This window comes from Eptatretus burgeri, chromosome 12 (genome assembly GCF_056783735.1).
Source record: "Eptatretus burgeri isolate ZD-2024b chromosome 12, Ebu_testis_v1, whole genome shotgun sequence".
In the NCBI taxonomy this organism is placed as follows: Eukaryota; Metazoa; Chordata; class Myxini; order Myxiniformes; family Myxinidae; genus Eptatretus; species Eptatretus burgeri.
The window spans coordinates 63995214-64012713 of record NC_140972.1 but is presented as its reverse complement, the minus strand read 5'-3'; the positions used below and the strand labels follow the sequence as shown (position 1 = coordinate 64012713).

At 41.8% G+C, this 17500-nt stretch overlaps 1 protein-coding gene across 1 annotated transcript in view; it reads right to left on the bottom strand.

Moving 5' to 3' along the window:
• The window catches only part of EIF3A (eukaryotic translation initiation factor 3 subunit A), a 111986-nt gene that overhangs the window by 88288 nt on the left and 6198 nt on the right, over positions 1 to 17500 (bottom strand). Inside the window, exons 2-6 of the mRNA XM_085848263.1 lie at positions 12683 to 12873; positions 12328 to 12464; positions 11904 to 12067; positions 8405 to 8604; positions 3806 to 4014 (exon numbers count right to left, since the gene is read on the bottom strand). Of these exons, the coding sequence (XP_085704389.1) occupies positions 3806 to 4014; positions 8405 to 8604; positions 11904 to 12067; positions 12328 to 12464; positions 12683 to 12873 (901 nt within the window). The remainder of the gene's footprint in view (positions 1 to 3805; positions 4015 to 8404; positions 8605 to 11903; positions 12068 to 12327; positions 12465 to 12682; positions 12874 to 17500) is intronic.

Genomic DNA, 17500 nt, shown 5'->3' with positions numbered 1-17500 from the left:
AGACAGAGAGAGACAGAGAGAGACAGAGAGAGACAGAGAGAGAGAGACAGAGACAGACAGAGACAGAGAGAGACAGAGACAGAGAGAGACAGAGACAGAGAGAGACAGAGAGAGACAGAGAGACAGAGACAGAGACAGAGACAGAGAGAGAGAGAGAGAGAGACAGAGAGACAGAGAGACAGAGAGACACAGAGAGTGCAAGTGAGAAAAGAGATAGAAGAGAAAAAAAAAAACACCACATGCTTCTAACTCGAGTTAAGATTTGCAAAAAGATTTTCAAAGGTTCACGTGATCTCTGACCCGTTGAACCCAAAATTTAATCGGTTCATCTTTGAATCAAGGACCAGACCTGTGCCAAGTTTGGATGAAATCTTTTCCTGTGGTTCAGTTCCATTGGTAACAAAGATTATCAATTAAAGATCAATTGACCCTTGATAAGTGTGACATTTTGAACCCAAAATCAAACTAAAACTGCACTCAGTGGAGCGCATAACGTTTTGTAACCCACTGATAGGCTGGATCTGGATCTGGATCTGGACCTGAACCAAAATAGAATCTGCTTGTTCTGGTCATCTAACAAATTCCTTCACCTCGTTTTGTCACAAGTCATCCCCTATTTTTTGAAACATCATCCGATATGTTAATTTTTAGCCCCATCACTTAGTGGTGAAGAACAACTTTAAAATTTCTTCTTGCTGGATCTTCACCAAAATTTAAGCAATTAGTTCTTGTCACACACCCAACCTGTCCACAAAATTTCTTCCGAATCTGTCCACAACTTTTTTCAGTTATCCTGCTCACAGACAGACAAGCAGGAGAAGGTGGATGGATGTAATCAGTTCATCTTCGTATCACAGTTAATACTTTTGCCAAGCTTTGTTGGAATCCCTTCAGTGGTTCACCAGTTATAGCGGTAACGAAAATCTGCTACACACGCACGGGCGAACTGACAAACCGAAAACATAATGCCTCCCAGAACTAGACATAATGCGACGTCGACCGATATTCCTCCACCCACATCAAGTCTTTGCTTGCTCTAACTTTGACCGAAAACCTCAACACCATTTGACCTCAATATCTAATCTGAATATATGCATCATGGTGCATGTACTTCGTTTAGTTCAAATCCCAACCTTGATAACATTTTCACCTGACATGACCTCTGACCTCGTGATGTTAAAATCTAATCAATTGTCGCAGATTTGGAAAGATCCTGGGGAGTTGCATTCAACACATAAAATAGCCCGAGAGTTTAGATACAGGTATTTCCATCGTCATTGTTTTGTGAGGTTACCTATCCCCTCATATCAGAGACAGAGATATGCGTCGTGATTGTAGTGAGAATCCTCTCCAACTCCGTATTCGAACTTCATTCTCAAACACCCATCCCCAAACCCTAATTTTCCGACACCCGTACTCGAACCTCCTTTCTCATGCTTAATTTCCAAACCACATTCTCAAACCACTTCACCTCACCAGCATGTGGACCAAAGTTACCATTCCAACTGTCGTAAATCCTTTACCGTTTTGGCATTCCAGTCATCGTGGATCAAGCGAAGAGTTCAAAAAGCATCCCGCCCTCTGCGGGACGAATCACAGAGTGCCTCAGCCAATCGGCGTGAGTTGCCGAAAGTAGAGGTGATTGGAGACAATAAAACCCCCTGATGGAGGAGTTTGCAAAGAGAGTTCATGTGCAGTTCGGAAGACAGCAGTCCAAAAAAACGGTGCAAAGCGGGACGGCCCTGCGGGCTGAATTCCGAGTCCAGATCCTGAGGGAGTTCGCAACCTGAGGGACGGAGACCTATGCGGGTTGACCGGGCTTCCGGAGCACGAGGCAGAACGAGAAGGTGCCAAGCGGAAAGCGAAGCGCTCCTCGTGGAATACAAAGCACCAAGCGGGATGGACCCTGACAAAGCCGCGCTAAGAACTGACGCACGCACGCACACCTCATTGACTCGCATTGTTGTGGATAATCAAATCTAGTCCCAACAATTCTTTTCAAAGCTAGCACAACATGATACCGTATGACAGCGCACCTCCCACCTCCATATACACCTCATAAGGACCCATGTGGGCAAGCCTGCTCACATATGGTTGAGAAACGGGTCGCCAACAAGCCCAGACTTCTTCCTCGTTTCGTCCCTTTTTCTATCCAATTTCTTCCGGATGTATGAGGCGCCTTTGGCTTGCTAGTGATAAGGTTGACTGTATAAGGGGTTCTCTTTTGTGTGCTCGGGGTGAAGACCATTTCTGATATGACACTGCAATCTCCTGTAAGTACATGCCTTTCAATACAAAATTTCTTTCCAAACCTGCTCGGTGTTTGTTTTCTCCATTTGTTAGAAAGACAAAGTATGTCATAAGTAGACGGTGCATCCCATTGATTCACGACGTTAACCTTGCCGACGTCCCTCTTAACCGTTCCACTCGGCCATACATAATTAATAGATAAAAGGTGGGGCATCGAAAGCACTGTTCCCCATCTCAGACAACTAAATTACTGGTAAGGTAATGTGATATTTGGGGTGTGGGGACTCTACCACATTTAGTCACCTGAGACAGCATCCCTGGTTGCTTTGCAACCTGTTGAGCCACCAAGTTATCCCTGGCTCGTTGGCTTCAGGATCAAAGGTGGGGAAGCGGGTCTGATAGACCACTCGTGACCCGGTTGGGGTACCCGAACAATATACTTGCATAAAGTTTGGTCAAAATCCCATCACTGGATCACAAGTTATCATGGCAACAGTTATCCAAGAACGGTGCAAAGCGGGACAGACGAATGGATTTCAGCAGTTACCCCTCAGGCCCAAACACAGCAAAACGTAAAGCTACCAGCGGTCAGTCCGTTCGTCTCTTTCGACTTCCCGGCCAAACCGCCGATCCGGCTGAAATTTTGCAGCAACGTTCCTCTCCTGACTGGTAACAGGAACTGCAAAGCTCTTTCCGGTCACATGGCTTTAAGTATGTCAAAATGGACGACTTAGTCAATTTCTTCAAAGATATTCTTCTCCAGAACCACCAGTCAGAATGCTACCAAATTTGGGTTACAACATTAGGCCAGGGCAGGGATGTTAAATTGCGAAGGTCATTCCGATCATGTGACCGGAAGTGTGTCAAAATGGCGGTCGCGCAAATGCCTTCCAAAATCTTCCTCGAGACCCAACTGTCAGAATGCTAGCAAATTTGCATTGCAACATCATGGAAGGGTAGTGATGTGAATTTTATTGTGGAAGTTATGCAGACCACGTGACCAGAAGTGTCAAAATGGCCGACTTGGTCAACTTTTGGGAAAATTTGCATCTATTCCTTTAGAAATCTTCTTCTCCAGACCCACCAGTCAGAATCCTTCCAAATTTAGGTTACAGCATTAGGCCAGGGCCCAGATTAGCTCCAGGTCCAGTGGTCCTTTTTTAATTTTTAAAGTGATTCTTCACCAGAGAGATGGGGCCAAAAATGATATCCGGCATGACATTTAAAAGAATTCTTGGCCCCGATATGTTCCACTGGATCAGGCATTGCATGGTGGAGGTAAGTGCTCTACCGAGCGCCCTTCTAGTTTTTAGTCCAAATCGATATAGTTTAATTGCCTAGGAATAGGTCAGGTGCAGTTATACAAATTCTAAACAAGTGCAGGGTAAATATACAATTATTTTAAACATTGAAGCCAACTGTGGAAAGTTAAACCATCACAATTTTTTTTAAAAAAACAACCCGTAATTGAAATCTAACCCACGCACCCTGCCCTCACGAGCCCCACCACTCATTACCAACAGTGCAATAAGTCAGACTCATGCACAACACAAACCTTTGCATCTCTTCTTGAGAAAGGTTCTTTCGCATCTCACGGGACAAATGGAAGAGACGGTGTAGCGTGCAGGCATGGAACAGAGTGTTCCCAGACTTCCAGAATACCATGGACACTTTCTGATAGTAGTTGGCCATCAGTTGGGATTTGGGAGGCTTCTTCGATAGTGAGAACAATCCGTGAATGTCTTCAACAGCTTTGAACGCTTCCTGCATAGAAAACATTTCTTGTTCAGTAATACTCGATACTCGTATGCATAAATATATATGCAAACAGAAGAATCTACTTTGATAGTGTTAATAAAGGAATGTATTGACATTTTTATTCCTTACCAAAACATACAAGAGAGGTTCATTTTTATGGGATTGTGTAAAATCAAATACAGTATCACAATTACAATAAGAAAGAGTGAGCAGAGAATGCAGACAACTCACCATGACGTTTTTGTGTGGTGTATTATGTAATTAATGTGTTCCAATTGTACGCATTTCAGAAACATACTTAAGTTTCAATAATACGTAATTAACAGCCGAACTTAGGCTCCAATTGTAAATAATTAATAAATGTACTCACATTCCAATTGCCCATAAAGAATATACATACTCAGGTTCCAATAATACATAATTAACAGGCATACTCAAGTTCTGTGCGGACAAAGAAAATGACCCAAATGCAATATCCTCTCCTTTGGTGAAAGTTATGACAGACTACAATTTGAAGGGTACTCGGTAGAGGGCATACCCTCGCCCCGCAATGCCTGATCCATGAGAACATATCGGGGCCCAATAGATTTTTGAAATATGCTATGCAGTACGATATAGTTTTTGGCCCGATCTCTCAATGGTGAAGAATCACTTAAATAAAATTCCAGTGCCCGTATCTTCACCAAAATCTAATCAGTTCGTCCTTGTCACACACCCAACCTGTCCAAAAAATTTAATCCGGATCCGTCCACAACTTCTTGAGATATCCTGCACACAACAAACAAATAGACAGAAAGCAAAAACATCACCTCGTTCACCTTCAGTGGCAGAGGTTAGTAGAATGGCATTCGGTTGAATGCATACATCTGCTCTCAGCTGAAGTTTACGTTCTGTATCCCAGCGATAGGCCGGATCCCAATCCAGATATTCACCAAAATCAAATCAATTAGTCCTTGACACACTTGACATGTCCACCAAGTTTCATCCGAATTAGTCCACAACTTTTTGAGATATCGTGCTACACAGTATATACGTTTTGCCTTATCTCCCAATGGTAAAAAATCATTTCAAACTAGAACGACATCGTGTCGTCGTCACAACTTCGACCGATATGCCTCAGCACACATTATTACATCATGAAAATACTTGTACCAAGTTTGATTTAAATCCCTTCAGCTGTTCTGAAGTATCACATTTTTACTTGACATGACCTCTGACATCTTGACGGCAAAATCGAATCAGTTCATCTTTACATCATTATACGTACTTGTATCAAGTTCGGTCAAAATCCGATCACTGGTTCACAAGTTATAACAGCAGCAGAATTTTTACGTAACAAGACCTCTGACCTTTGACCTCAACTCCAACATCTATTCAGTTCATCTTTACATCATTATACACTCCAAGGGAGGTAGGGGGGGGGAGGGGGGAGGGGAAATGAGCCAAGTCAACGTTTTAACATTTTTTGTCATAACTATTTTACCATACATTAAAGAAACACCAAAACACCAGAACATGCAGAAATATCTGCACAGCATTGTATGGAATAGCTTGCCCCTAACTTTCTGTCAAACTTTCAGAAAGCTTCTTGCACCAAGAAATGTCAATATTGTTCCATTCATGTTTGACAGCTTCCCAAAGTTGATCAGAATTTGCAAATTTCCTTCCAATATGTTTGTGCTAAACACAGGCCAAAATATCCTCTTATGGGGTTCAAATCGGGACTCTGACCAGGCCAGGACACATGCTTCAGGGACTTTTTCTCCAACCACTTTTTGGTGGCTTTTACAGTACAGACAGGTGCATTATCTTGACAAATGACTTCTTTGCTTTGCTCTCCAGGAAACAACTTTTGGAGACTGGGAAGTAATCCTTTCTCCAATATTTTCTGGTGTTCCTTGGCAGGAATTGACTGTTCACACCTTATCAGCTCACCAATACCAGCAGACAAAAATGCACCCAGACCATGATTCCACCTCCATGCTTCACAGTTGTTGAAATGTACTCAGGGTTGAATGTCTCACTAGATCTGTGAAGGCAACGTGCTGGGAAATCACTGCAAAGCTCAAATCTTGATTCATCACTCCAAAGAACTCTCTGAAACCAATCCGAATCACAGTTCCCAGATTCGGCCAAAGAGTGCAATCCGTCCTGAATGATTTTCTTAGATAATAGAGGCTTCTTAGCACATCTTCTTGAGGAAAAACCAGCATCAGTCAACCTCATTGTGATGGTCCTTCTGGAAACGGTCTTGTTTTCACCAGTTATGAACTCTTCTGACAGTTTCCACAAGCTTTTCTTTCTTTCCTGGAGAAATAAGAATTTCAATTGCACATCATCTTCACTTATAGTGGCTCTAAGCCTGCAAGATTCCTTCTTCCTTGCAGTAGAACCAGTTTTCTGGAACTGTAGACCTATTATCTTTATGGTGGGCAGAGAAATAGGGATTTTCTCCTTCAGGAGCTTGTGAATTTTAGAATATGTCTTGCCTGCTTTATGAAGACAAGCAATTTAATTTTCAATATCCCCATCAACATGGAACTTCTCTTTCTTTGGAGGCATTTCTAAATTGAAACACAAAAAAAAAAAAAAACATGACCTACACTAACTGTACAAGTCAGAAATTGCAGCAATGTAGACATCACATATGCACCCTAAAAATGCATTAAGATCTTTAAAAAATATACAGTACTTTGAACAGTGATATTAGTTTTTTTAATTGTACAAGGCAAAATAAAAAATAAATAATTATCTTCCTTTTTCATGTGCAACGTTTTGATCCATTTTGTCTGACCCGAGTTATTGGCCTTTAAAGCTGAAAGGTAAAAATTTGGAATTTTGCAATTTTTGTTTTTTTGAGAACAAAACATATTAAAACACAAATTTTTTCATAAAAATTGCTGTAAACTGCACAGAGGGCTTTTAGCAACTGGAACACGAGTAATTATTGAAGCATTACCTCCACCACTTTATTATCTCCAACACCGAAGGTGGATGGAGGTTTACACAACCCGAGCTTGAAGAAAAAATGGCTGTTAGTGTTAGTGTGTTAGGGTGTTCATGTGGTGAAAAACATACAAAAAGACACAACTAGACCATGATATCCAGCTTGTGTCCAAGTTTCATCAAGATCGCATCAAACGTCACAGAGTTATGCTCTGGAGAGTCACAAACAGACAGACAGACAGACACAACGAAAATAGTGGTCACTGCTGGTGCCCACGAACCAACAAAAATAGTGGTCACTGCTGGCGCCCGCAAACCAAAAAACCACCCCCCATCCCACAAAAAAAACGAAAACAGATCAGAACCTCCCTGCCCAACCATAGACCAGAACCGACAAAGTCACCCCCCCGAAAATAGGACCACTGGACCTGTAGTCTGGGTCCCTCACCTAATGCTGGAATCCAAATGTGGTAGAATTTTGACTGGTGGGTCTGGTGAGGAAGATTTTTGAAGGAATTTACGCGATTTTCCAAAAAATTTGCCAAGACCGCGATTTTGACACATTTCCGGACATATGATTGGCATAACCTCCACAATTTATCAAGACCCTGTCCTAATGTTGTAACCCAAATTTGGTAGCATTGTGATGGGTGGGTCTGGAAAATAAGATTTTAAAAGGAATTAATGCGATTTTTTCCAAACACTAGACCAGTTGGCCATTTTGACACACTTCTGGTCACATGATCCTCATAACTTCCACAAAATAATTAACATCCCTACCCTACCATAATGATACAACCAAAATTTGTTCGCATTCTGACAGATGGGTCTAGAGATGATGTTTAAAGCAATTTGCGGGACCACCATTTTGACACACTTTGGGTCATGTGATCGGAATGACCGGCAATTTAACATCCATAACCTGTCCTAATGTTGTAACCCAAATTTGGGAGCATTCTGATTGGTGGGTCTGGAGAAGAAGATTGTTTTGAAGAAATTTACGAAGTCAGCCATTTTGACATATTTAAAGCCATGTGACCAGAGAGAGCTTTGCAATTCCTATTATCAGTCAGGAGAGGAACGTTGATGCAAAATTTCAGCCGGATCAGCCAGCAGTTTGGCCAGAGAAGTCGAAAAAAAGAGATGGATGGACAGCGTGCGATTACATTCCAGATAAGCTAAAAATAATCATAAAACATTCCGCATAAATGCAGGCATTTGAAAAATCACGTGACAGAAATAGTAGTGATCAGATGCTATTCTGCGAAGTAACCAACACCTTGATATAGTGATGAAGCCATGACTGATATGTGACAGAGAACAAATATTTAAACATGTTCAAACGGTAAAATATTACATCCCTCTACTGCTCCGTAGCTCTACTGTATACACTCCGTGGTTCCAAGATCAATGTCGGCCAAAAATGGAAACTGTTGTGAGTGTTGCGTGCCTGCCAAAGCTCCATGAGGATGGCGCTTTCCAACTGCACCAAGCGAGTATCCAGGTGCATTGCCTGACTTTCAGGATTGCTCAGATTCACAGCTGTACTCTGGTTATGGTGACGCTGGATTTGAGTCAGGTGCATCCGCAGGTTGTCGCACAGTTTGCGGAACTCGGCCTTCCGCGTGTACTGCAAGCAGAACTTGAAAGCTGCATGGGAAGTGGTGGGTGGGGGTGGGGGGAATGGGTAGAGTCAGCCAACCAAAAATCTTGCCACATTGTGTCAGTATCTGGCAGCGAAAATGGAAGGCACATTTGATAGTCGCACACAAAGTGGGAATGTCAAGTTGCAATTTGATACTTTTGTGCTGAATTGCTGCACAGTGAAACATTGCAAGACATCAAGAAGACAGAGCATTTAACCATACGATATACAGCCTCACAAAGGTATTTGGCAAGGTGACCCTTTCACGCAAATCACTGAGTGCGATCACCAAATTGATGAACGAGAAGGGCACCGACTTCACGACGTCGCCAGATATGCCTCTGCCCACATTATTACATACTTGGACAAAGTTCGATTTAAATCCCTGAACCCAGATTCAAAATATTAAATAATTCTGACTGCTCGACCATGTGTCCGATCAGGTTAAAATTTAAAACATATATTGCTCATAACTACTATATCATAACCGTGACGTTTCATGTCGCCTGATGATGAGGTTCAAGAGAAATAATTATTTAAAAGTTTTGTTCAACCCATTATGGCTGCTATATGTGACCTATTAATTATTCATGAACATCCTGGTATCCCCAAGGTTTGGGGATCATGTGGGTGAAGTCCCCCCCCACCGATCTGTTAAGCCCTTCTGGAGATGATGATTTTTTAAAGGTTTATTCATCAAAAAAATAAATAAAAATCAGCTGCCAGACCATGTGACCTACGACGTCATAGGTGGAGAACCTTTTGTTCCTCATGGAATGGCGATCATACCTGTAAAGTTTGACCTCGATCTGTTCAGCCGTTTCGAAGAAGAAGATTTCTGAAGGTTTTTATTGTTAAAAACAATATGGCTGCCGAGCATATGACGGGTGCTGGCTTAATGGTTAGGCTGATGGGCTTGGGATTCTAAGATCCTGAGTTCAAATCCTGCTTGGCCATTGAATACCAGGTGGTGTCGACTCAGCCTATCATCCTTCCGAGGTCAGCAAAATGAGTACCAGCTCGCCGGGATGATCAAGTCATTCAAGTATCCCACATCAGTGGCTACCCGTCCAGGATTGTGCCCAATCATCCAGGAGACTGCTTCAGCAGCACCAACGGTTTGTACAGAGTACGGTCCCAATGGATTTTGATTGGCTGCCGAACCATATGACTGATGACGTTATCATTCCCACCCCCCCTGCCCCCTCCATACAATTTAGCCCTGGATGACCCTCAAACATTTTCATATGGTTGGATAAAGCATTCGACGTATGCAATTATGACGTCAAAACGAAGCAACCTATGCTTCACAAAATGAAGCATCACAACAACAACAAAAACCCACACTTCTTTCACATTGGGAGTACTTCACATGTGCCAAGTTTCAACTTTTTCCATGGAGCAGTTTTGGAGATAGAGGTCCAAAGTTTTCCCTTTTTCCCCAACATGGCTGCCACACGTGACCTATGTCATAATTCTCATTAAAACATTCCACATGGGTCATGGTGAAAATTTTGTGTCAATCGGATAAGCGGTTACAGAGAAAACAGAAAATTAGCATGGACGCACATACAACCTAAAAACTTAACGACTTCGTCAGGGGAGGCCTATAAACACATTTTAAATGAAAATAAATAGAAACAAATAAATCAATAACCATGTTTAATTGCTTTTGAAAGCTGCATATGCATGATGGATTTTTATTTTCCAATCACCTTAAAAAAAAATGAACTATATACATTAGAGTCGATCTACGCGTGCTCATCGAGCCTGTGGTTTGAAGTATTCTGCAAAGCCCGAGACGAATGCTACAAAAATATTTTCTCTTTAAACAAAAAAAATGCTGTGGTTGCAGATACCACACAAATTCTGTCCAAAGTAAATGTAGATGCCGGAAGCAGAATTGTAATGCATTGTTAAACTAGAAGGGCAATCAGTGGAGTGCATACCTGTAGGGATTAGGATCTTCACCAAAATCAAATCAATTTGTCCTCGTCAGATACCCAACCTGTCCACCAAGATTCGTCTGAATCCGTCAACAATTTTTTGAGATATCAGGTTATATAATCGGTTTTAGTCCCATCACTCAATGGTAAAGAACCACTTAAAAAATAAAAATTATCGGATCCCGATCACACACACACAACCTGCCCACCATATTTCATCAGAATCCATCCATAACTTATTGAGATATCCCCACACAAACAGACAAACGAGGAGGACACTCGGTAGAGCGCATACCTCCGCTACGCGATGCCTGATCCAATAGAACCTATCGGGGCGAAGAAGATTTTGAAATACCATGCCAAACATTGCTTTTGGCTCCATCTCTCAACGGTGAAGAATCACTTTAAAAATAAAAGAAAATCCTCGTATCTGGATTCGGATCATCGCCAACATCCAATCAATTCGTCCTCATCACACCCAAGCTGTCCACCTAATTTCCTCTGAATCTGTGAACAACTTTTTGAGATATCGTTCACACAAAACAAAAATAAGAGACAGACAGACAGACATGAAAACATAACCTCCTTCCACTTTCGGTGGCAGAGATAACAACCAGACAAACAGGGGTGAAAAGAACATCAGTTCACCTTCGTTGGGTGGAGGCAATTATGCTGATGGAGTTTGGAGACTATAGGCGAAGCAGCGAGAGATAGGATAGGAAAAGGAGAGACACTAGAGACAGACATCATCCTTTTATTTATATAGAAAAAAAAAGATGATGGTGTACTTGTCTCAGTGAAGACTGAAATATCTGCACAGAGAAAATATAAACAATTAATATAATGACAAGATTATATTTTCAACCATGGGAAACAAGATACGGTGCACATTTCAGGTGATAGTCCTTCGTCGAGCAATAATAAATAAATTAATCTACTTTAGGTATAATATGTAATGCCAACAAGGTAAGTTGGAAAGGACACCAAATTACTCATGATAACAAAAAGCAGTGCTGCTCAGGCAAACCAAACGGAGCTTTAAAAAGGAAATAAATTTATAAATTGCCCTTCGGATTGTTGTTAGCCTACATTTTAATAAGCAGTGTGCCCATGGGTCTAAAACAAAAAAGCGATCAGACAAAAGTATTTATTGTAAAAGTCCCAATAAGTGTGCAACCAAGTGGCAAGCAATTTGCCACCCGATCATCGATGCGAGACATGCTCAAAATAATGCGATTTAATTTTAAACACGATCTACCTCTTCGGTATTACAGCTGTTCAAATCTGGGGTTGGGGGAAATACGATTGCATTTGCGAACAAGAACACAGCAACCACCTCTCAAGAGGTACTGGCTAACCTAGCTGGGCGATGTCATGGTACAGACGTTCAACACGAGAGTTGTTGCGCAGAAGGTCCAGACACTGACGGTACGATTCCCACAAGAACTTCACCCAAGGGGTGAGCATCAGGCGATCCGTTCGGTCCTGTGTGTCCTCGCCACTCACCGCACTTAGAAGCACGCTGCCAAGGCAACACCGGATCAAAAAGTTACAAAACCACAACTGCAAGCAAGCATTTAACTATGAAGGGGATCTGAGATCATTCACTTTTATGTTTTTGCAAAAGAATGACAAGAAAGTTCAGTGTAAACAACAGGGGTGTTGAAAATATTGCAAAAGTGAGTGAACTATAAATATTGGTGACAGCTGTGACTAAAACCAGTTTTATTTGGCAAATTAAAAGTGTGTGGATGAGTGTGTGCGTGCGTGCGTGTGTGCGACCTTTCTGGTGTCTGAATTTGATCCAGGTCTTCAATATCAAGAACTTTCTGCTGAGATGCTTCCTTGGCAATCTCAGTCTTATCCTCAGCCATTTTCAAGTAAATTCGAACAACATCCTCCAGAGATTTTATGTTAACCTTCAGACAACAGAACAAACTTCCCATTAGAACACGTTTCTGCACAAAAGAAAAAAAACAATTGAGGTACAAACTTTTGGAAAAACAGTGCCGTGGTGCAAACAAAACACACCTTGGGGAAAAAAAAAACAACACAGGTGAAAGTGGAGCACAAAGTCTTCAACAGAGTTCAAACAAGTGAAAATAAATAAATAAATAAATAAATAAATAAAACACACCTGTTGGCAAATGTTCTTGTACTGATAAAGTCCCTCCTTTGCCAGGTGACTTTTGCGCAGTTCGACGCACAATTGTAGGTACTTTTCCATGATGGGCTCGTGTATCTTTTGCCATGTTCGATGCTTCTTGCTTTTGATGACATCGTATAGAACATCCAATGCAGGTTGTCTTTTTCCAACCTCAAGGAATTCTGAGAAAACAAATAGTGATGAGAAAGACAAGTTCACAATCGAGGCAAGCATTTTTTTTTTTTCAAACAAATACCAATCACAATAAGAGTCAGGAGAATTGCCAATAGCTGAGAGTAGCTATCGATGAGGTGAGGAAGGGCTTTTACAGAAGATCCAGGTTGGAGTGGAGGAAGTAAAGGAACAGCAAGGAAATCTAAGAGTAGATAAGGCTCCGAGTCCAGATAATATGCAACCGAGAGTATTGAGGGAAGTGGCTCAGCAGGTCAGCAGGTCATCGAGAGGGTTCAGCGCAGGGTTACTAGATCGATTACGGGCCTAGCTAGACTCAGCTATGAGGAACGGTTGAAGGAGACAGGGCTTTATACACTAGAAAGGAGGTGGTTACGAAGAGATATGATAGAGAAGTTTAAGATAATGAAAGGTATAGATAAAATAAGTGCAGATGAATTATTCAAGAGTAGACAGTGATAGGACCAGGGGCCATACATAGACTGAGAGTAAAGAAGAGGAGAGTTAAGACCGTAGCAAGGCGTGGGACTTTCACTCTGAGAGTAGTTAATGCATCGAATGGCTCCCTGGAAAGGTAGTGGCAGCAGAAACAGTAGATAAGTTTAAATTAGATTTAGATAGGTACCTGGACGTTCTGGAGTTTGGAGGGGTATTGGGATGTTGGCAGAACTTTTAGGGAGCTTGAGCATTGATGGGTGATTGTGTGCATGTGTACGGAGTGCTGTTGATGGAGGTCTTATTAAGGGGTGTTGTGTGGTTGATGTCATGTGTTCTTTAACCAAGCCCATGTCCCCTCCCCTGAGGAATATATATGTATATATATATATATATATATATATATATATATATATATATATATATATATATATATATATATATATATATATGCATAATTACATCCACATGTACAAAAACAACAAAAACTAAAAAAAAAATAAAAATACATACATACATCATTCAAAAACCCACAAAAACACAATTAATAAAAAATAAAAAAATTGCATTTTCTTCTTTGAATTCTGTGTCGATTTATTAGTGTGGTGTTGATGGAGTGCAGGCATGATGGATATCCTGCATGCGCGTGCGCACACACACACACACACACACACACACACACACACACACACACACACACACACACACACACACACACACACACACACACACACACACACACACACACACACACACACACACACACACACACACACACACACACGAAAACAACCTCCTTCACCTTAAGTGGCAGAGGTAACTGGAACGACACTCTGAGAGCGCAAGGTCTGCCTCGCGCACTCAAATATACCATCGTTAACTGAACACGTTAACATTATGGCCCACATAACCATGTCATCCATGCACCCTATTACGTCACAGATTCTTGGGTTTATGAACATCATAAATTTATTTCTTCACTCACATCGGGTCATGGATCAGACACATGAAGTCTCTTCTTCTTCTTTCGGCTGCTCCCGTAAGGGGTAACCACAGCGGATCATCCCTTATGATCCGCATAGTGATTTGACAAAGGTTTTACGCCGGATGCCCTTCCTGACGCAACCCTGGTCGCCTCTTACGACACAGGGATATGACACAGACACATGAAGTCTCAGATAAGAATTTCAATTCAACCAATAAATGTCTGGAATACCAATTTTCCGCTGACGTCACTGTTATCAGCCAAAACACCACACTGGGAGTTGATGACATCTGCCAAGTTTAAATTTGTTTTTTCGATGAGTGGTTTCAGAAAAAGTTATGTCCAATTTCTTTTACGCACGCACGCATGTTGCTGTAGTCTCGCAACCCCTTCGAGATGAGTGCAATAAGATACTGGTGGTGGTGGTCGTATGGCAGCTATCATATCTTGAAACGTGACTGTGTCGCTGATGCAGTGCCCCTCTACCAGTACACACACTGGAACTGGTACTCATTCCGCCGACCTCGGAAGGATGACAGGCTGAGTCAACCCCCCCTGGTGTATTAATTCGGTGGCCGACGGGGCTTGAACTCAGGACCCTAGGATCCCAAGCCACCACCCTAACCACTGTGCCAACATCAGGCTTAATAAGATACTGATGCAATAGACTCAGGGGTTTCCTTATTTGTTGGAGTAGGAGGCTACCATTAAAAAGTAGCAGGTTACCATCACCGCGAGCAAAGAGAGCGCAGCTGTATGGCCGGGGTCCAGGGCCCGCTTACGGCCCTGGAAGCCGGAAGATCCTAGATGGCTGGAGATGCATTCTAGCATGATTTCTGACATGAAATAGTTCTCATATTATCAGACTGTTGGGGTGGAAAACTCCACCAAAACAAGTGGTTAGGCCTGTCCTGGATGTAGTTGCATTAACATAATGACTGACTGACTGGTTGACTGATATTCAGCTATACTGTATAGTTAATTCAAGCAGCTTTTAAACAGGGTTCATTCATTTAAGGCCATGGTTTAGGGCACACCAAGGTGTCTGGAAGATGGAGTAGCTAAGCACTTTATAAGAGAGGCATTTTAGCAACATTTGGGCCATACCTTAGTTCTTAATAGGGAGATGATACTGCACATGGTGGAGTACAGTGAGCAATCTGAAGTAAGTGTGACATAATAATAGTGTAGATGAACTAGCATTCATTAAGGAAACCATATTCCATTTCTCGGATTTCAAAACAGGGGGATGTAGAGATTTCGTGGTGACAAAAAAGTTAGAAAAATTGGCGCTGAAGTAAGTAGGCGGCGACCTTTGACATATTTTTTCTCCGAGTAGACGGCTGCGGGTCACCGGTAACTGGCTTCTAAGGAAACCCCTGTAGACTAAAGCGATTTGCAAAATAATCTGAATAAATTGTGCATACTTGGATATGAACACAAAGCTTGAAAAAGTGACAAAACATTGGATGGGCTAAACATTCTTAGAAATCGAGTATTATGGGAAAGAGATGTCCACTTGCATCACGCACCACATGATCAAAAGCACGTGTATCGTCTGTCAGGACGTCGCAGTGTTACCACAATCACCGTTGTGCTTCCCAGGCTGGGTTCGATTCCTGACCCCGATGACAAACTGTCGGGTTGGTGCTTCACAAGGCAGGGCGTGGAATCACAAGCCACGCCCTCCATCGCATGGACGTTGAACCGGGCGTCTCGTTTGCTAATTTTAGTTGGTGGACGTTAAATATCCCACAGTGTCTTTCACGAAGAGTCTGGGAGCTATCTCCGGCACATTGTACAAATTACAAAGTCCTGTCTAAAGACATGGCCAGTCAGTTCGTGAGATGCTTCCGGGCAAAAAAGTTCACAGGCCAACTCCAAAAGATGGGAATAAATTGGCCGTTATAGTCGTCGTAGTTTGTAGCAGTAGTTGTAGAAAAAAAAAAACTTTTTAAAAAAAAAAAAAGGAAGCCTTTTATTGGTTCATGAGCACCAGCCAGAGTGACCACTATATTTGTTGTGTCTGTCTGTGTGTCTGCCTATCCAGAGCATAACTCCGTGGACTTTGATCCGATCTTGATGAAACTTGGTTAAGTGTTTGATATCAATGTCAAGTTGTGTTTTCCTGGATGAGGGTGGATCCACGCACATTGTGGGCGGAGCCACGCCCCAAAAATAGCCATTTTTAGGGGGTAGTCGGATTAAAAATCTATCTTCTCCTCGGGAATTGACTGAATGGAACGGGTTCTTTGGTATTTGAATAGCAAAATGAATTATCTAAAACTTGTCGTTGTCCGATTTTATATTTTCGTCCCAAGGTCAAGGTCACAAGGTCAAAAACTTAGAAAATTGCAAATTTTGACATAAAAATCATACGACCGCCGAAACTTTGAGAATTAGGATGACAATATTTTTTTATGCATAATCTTGAGGTCATTCCCCACCTAAAGTCTTGAAACCATTTTGCTCGATCTCGAACGCCTTGCCCGTGGCGCCCCCTTCAAGTTTGTTTTTATGCTGATTTCATCAAAGTATGGATAATCCGAGGAGTGCGAAATGCCATATAGCCTATATGATATTATATTGTTCCTGGAATGTTCCTGTAATGTTCCAGAGGAAGTTTTGCACCAAAGGTCATAATCCTTGACCTTTGACCTTTAAAGGCCACAAAGGTCAAATTTTCAAAGTTGTGGGAATCGAACCGGGTTTTCGACCTTCTTCGTTGAACTAACTCCAATAAGCTATAGCACGTATCCTGTTTCCTTGTTTTAATGTCCACAACATTGTTTTGTGACCTTTAAAGGTTATGCAAAGTTCAAATTTTGAAAGTTGTTGAACAAAACCAGGTTTTCGACATTTTGCAGCGAATAACCTGTCACTCGTACCACATCATGTTGATCATTTTTATAACTTGGTCAAAAATTATCACATTGTCTCATCCTTGACTTCTGAAACAATCTACATCATCAAATACCGCTCGTGAACAATCGTCGTCTTCAGACTTGTTCTTATTCAAGTCAATGTAATCGTCGAGGAAAAACTGCTTAATCCATCCAGAGGTAGCAGTGTCCAACCATAAATTTGCTTTCTCCACAGGAAAATGTGGGAATATCGAGCTACTCGACGTAAAGGCCTCAGAACGGTCACCAACTGATTCTGAAGAAAAGCTGAAGATGTTGGAATATTTGCGACAA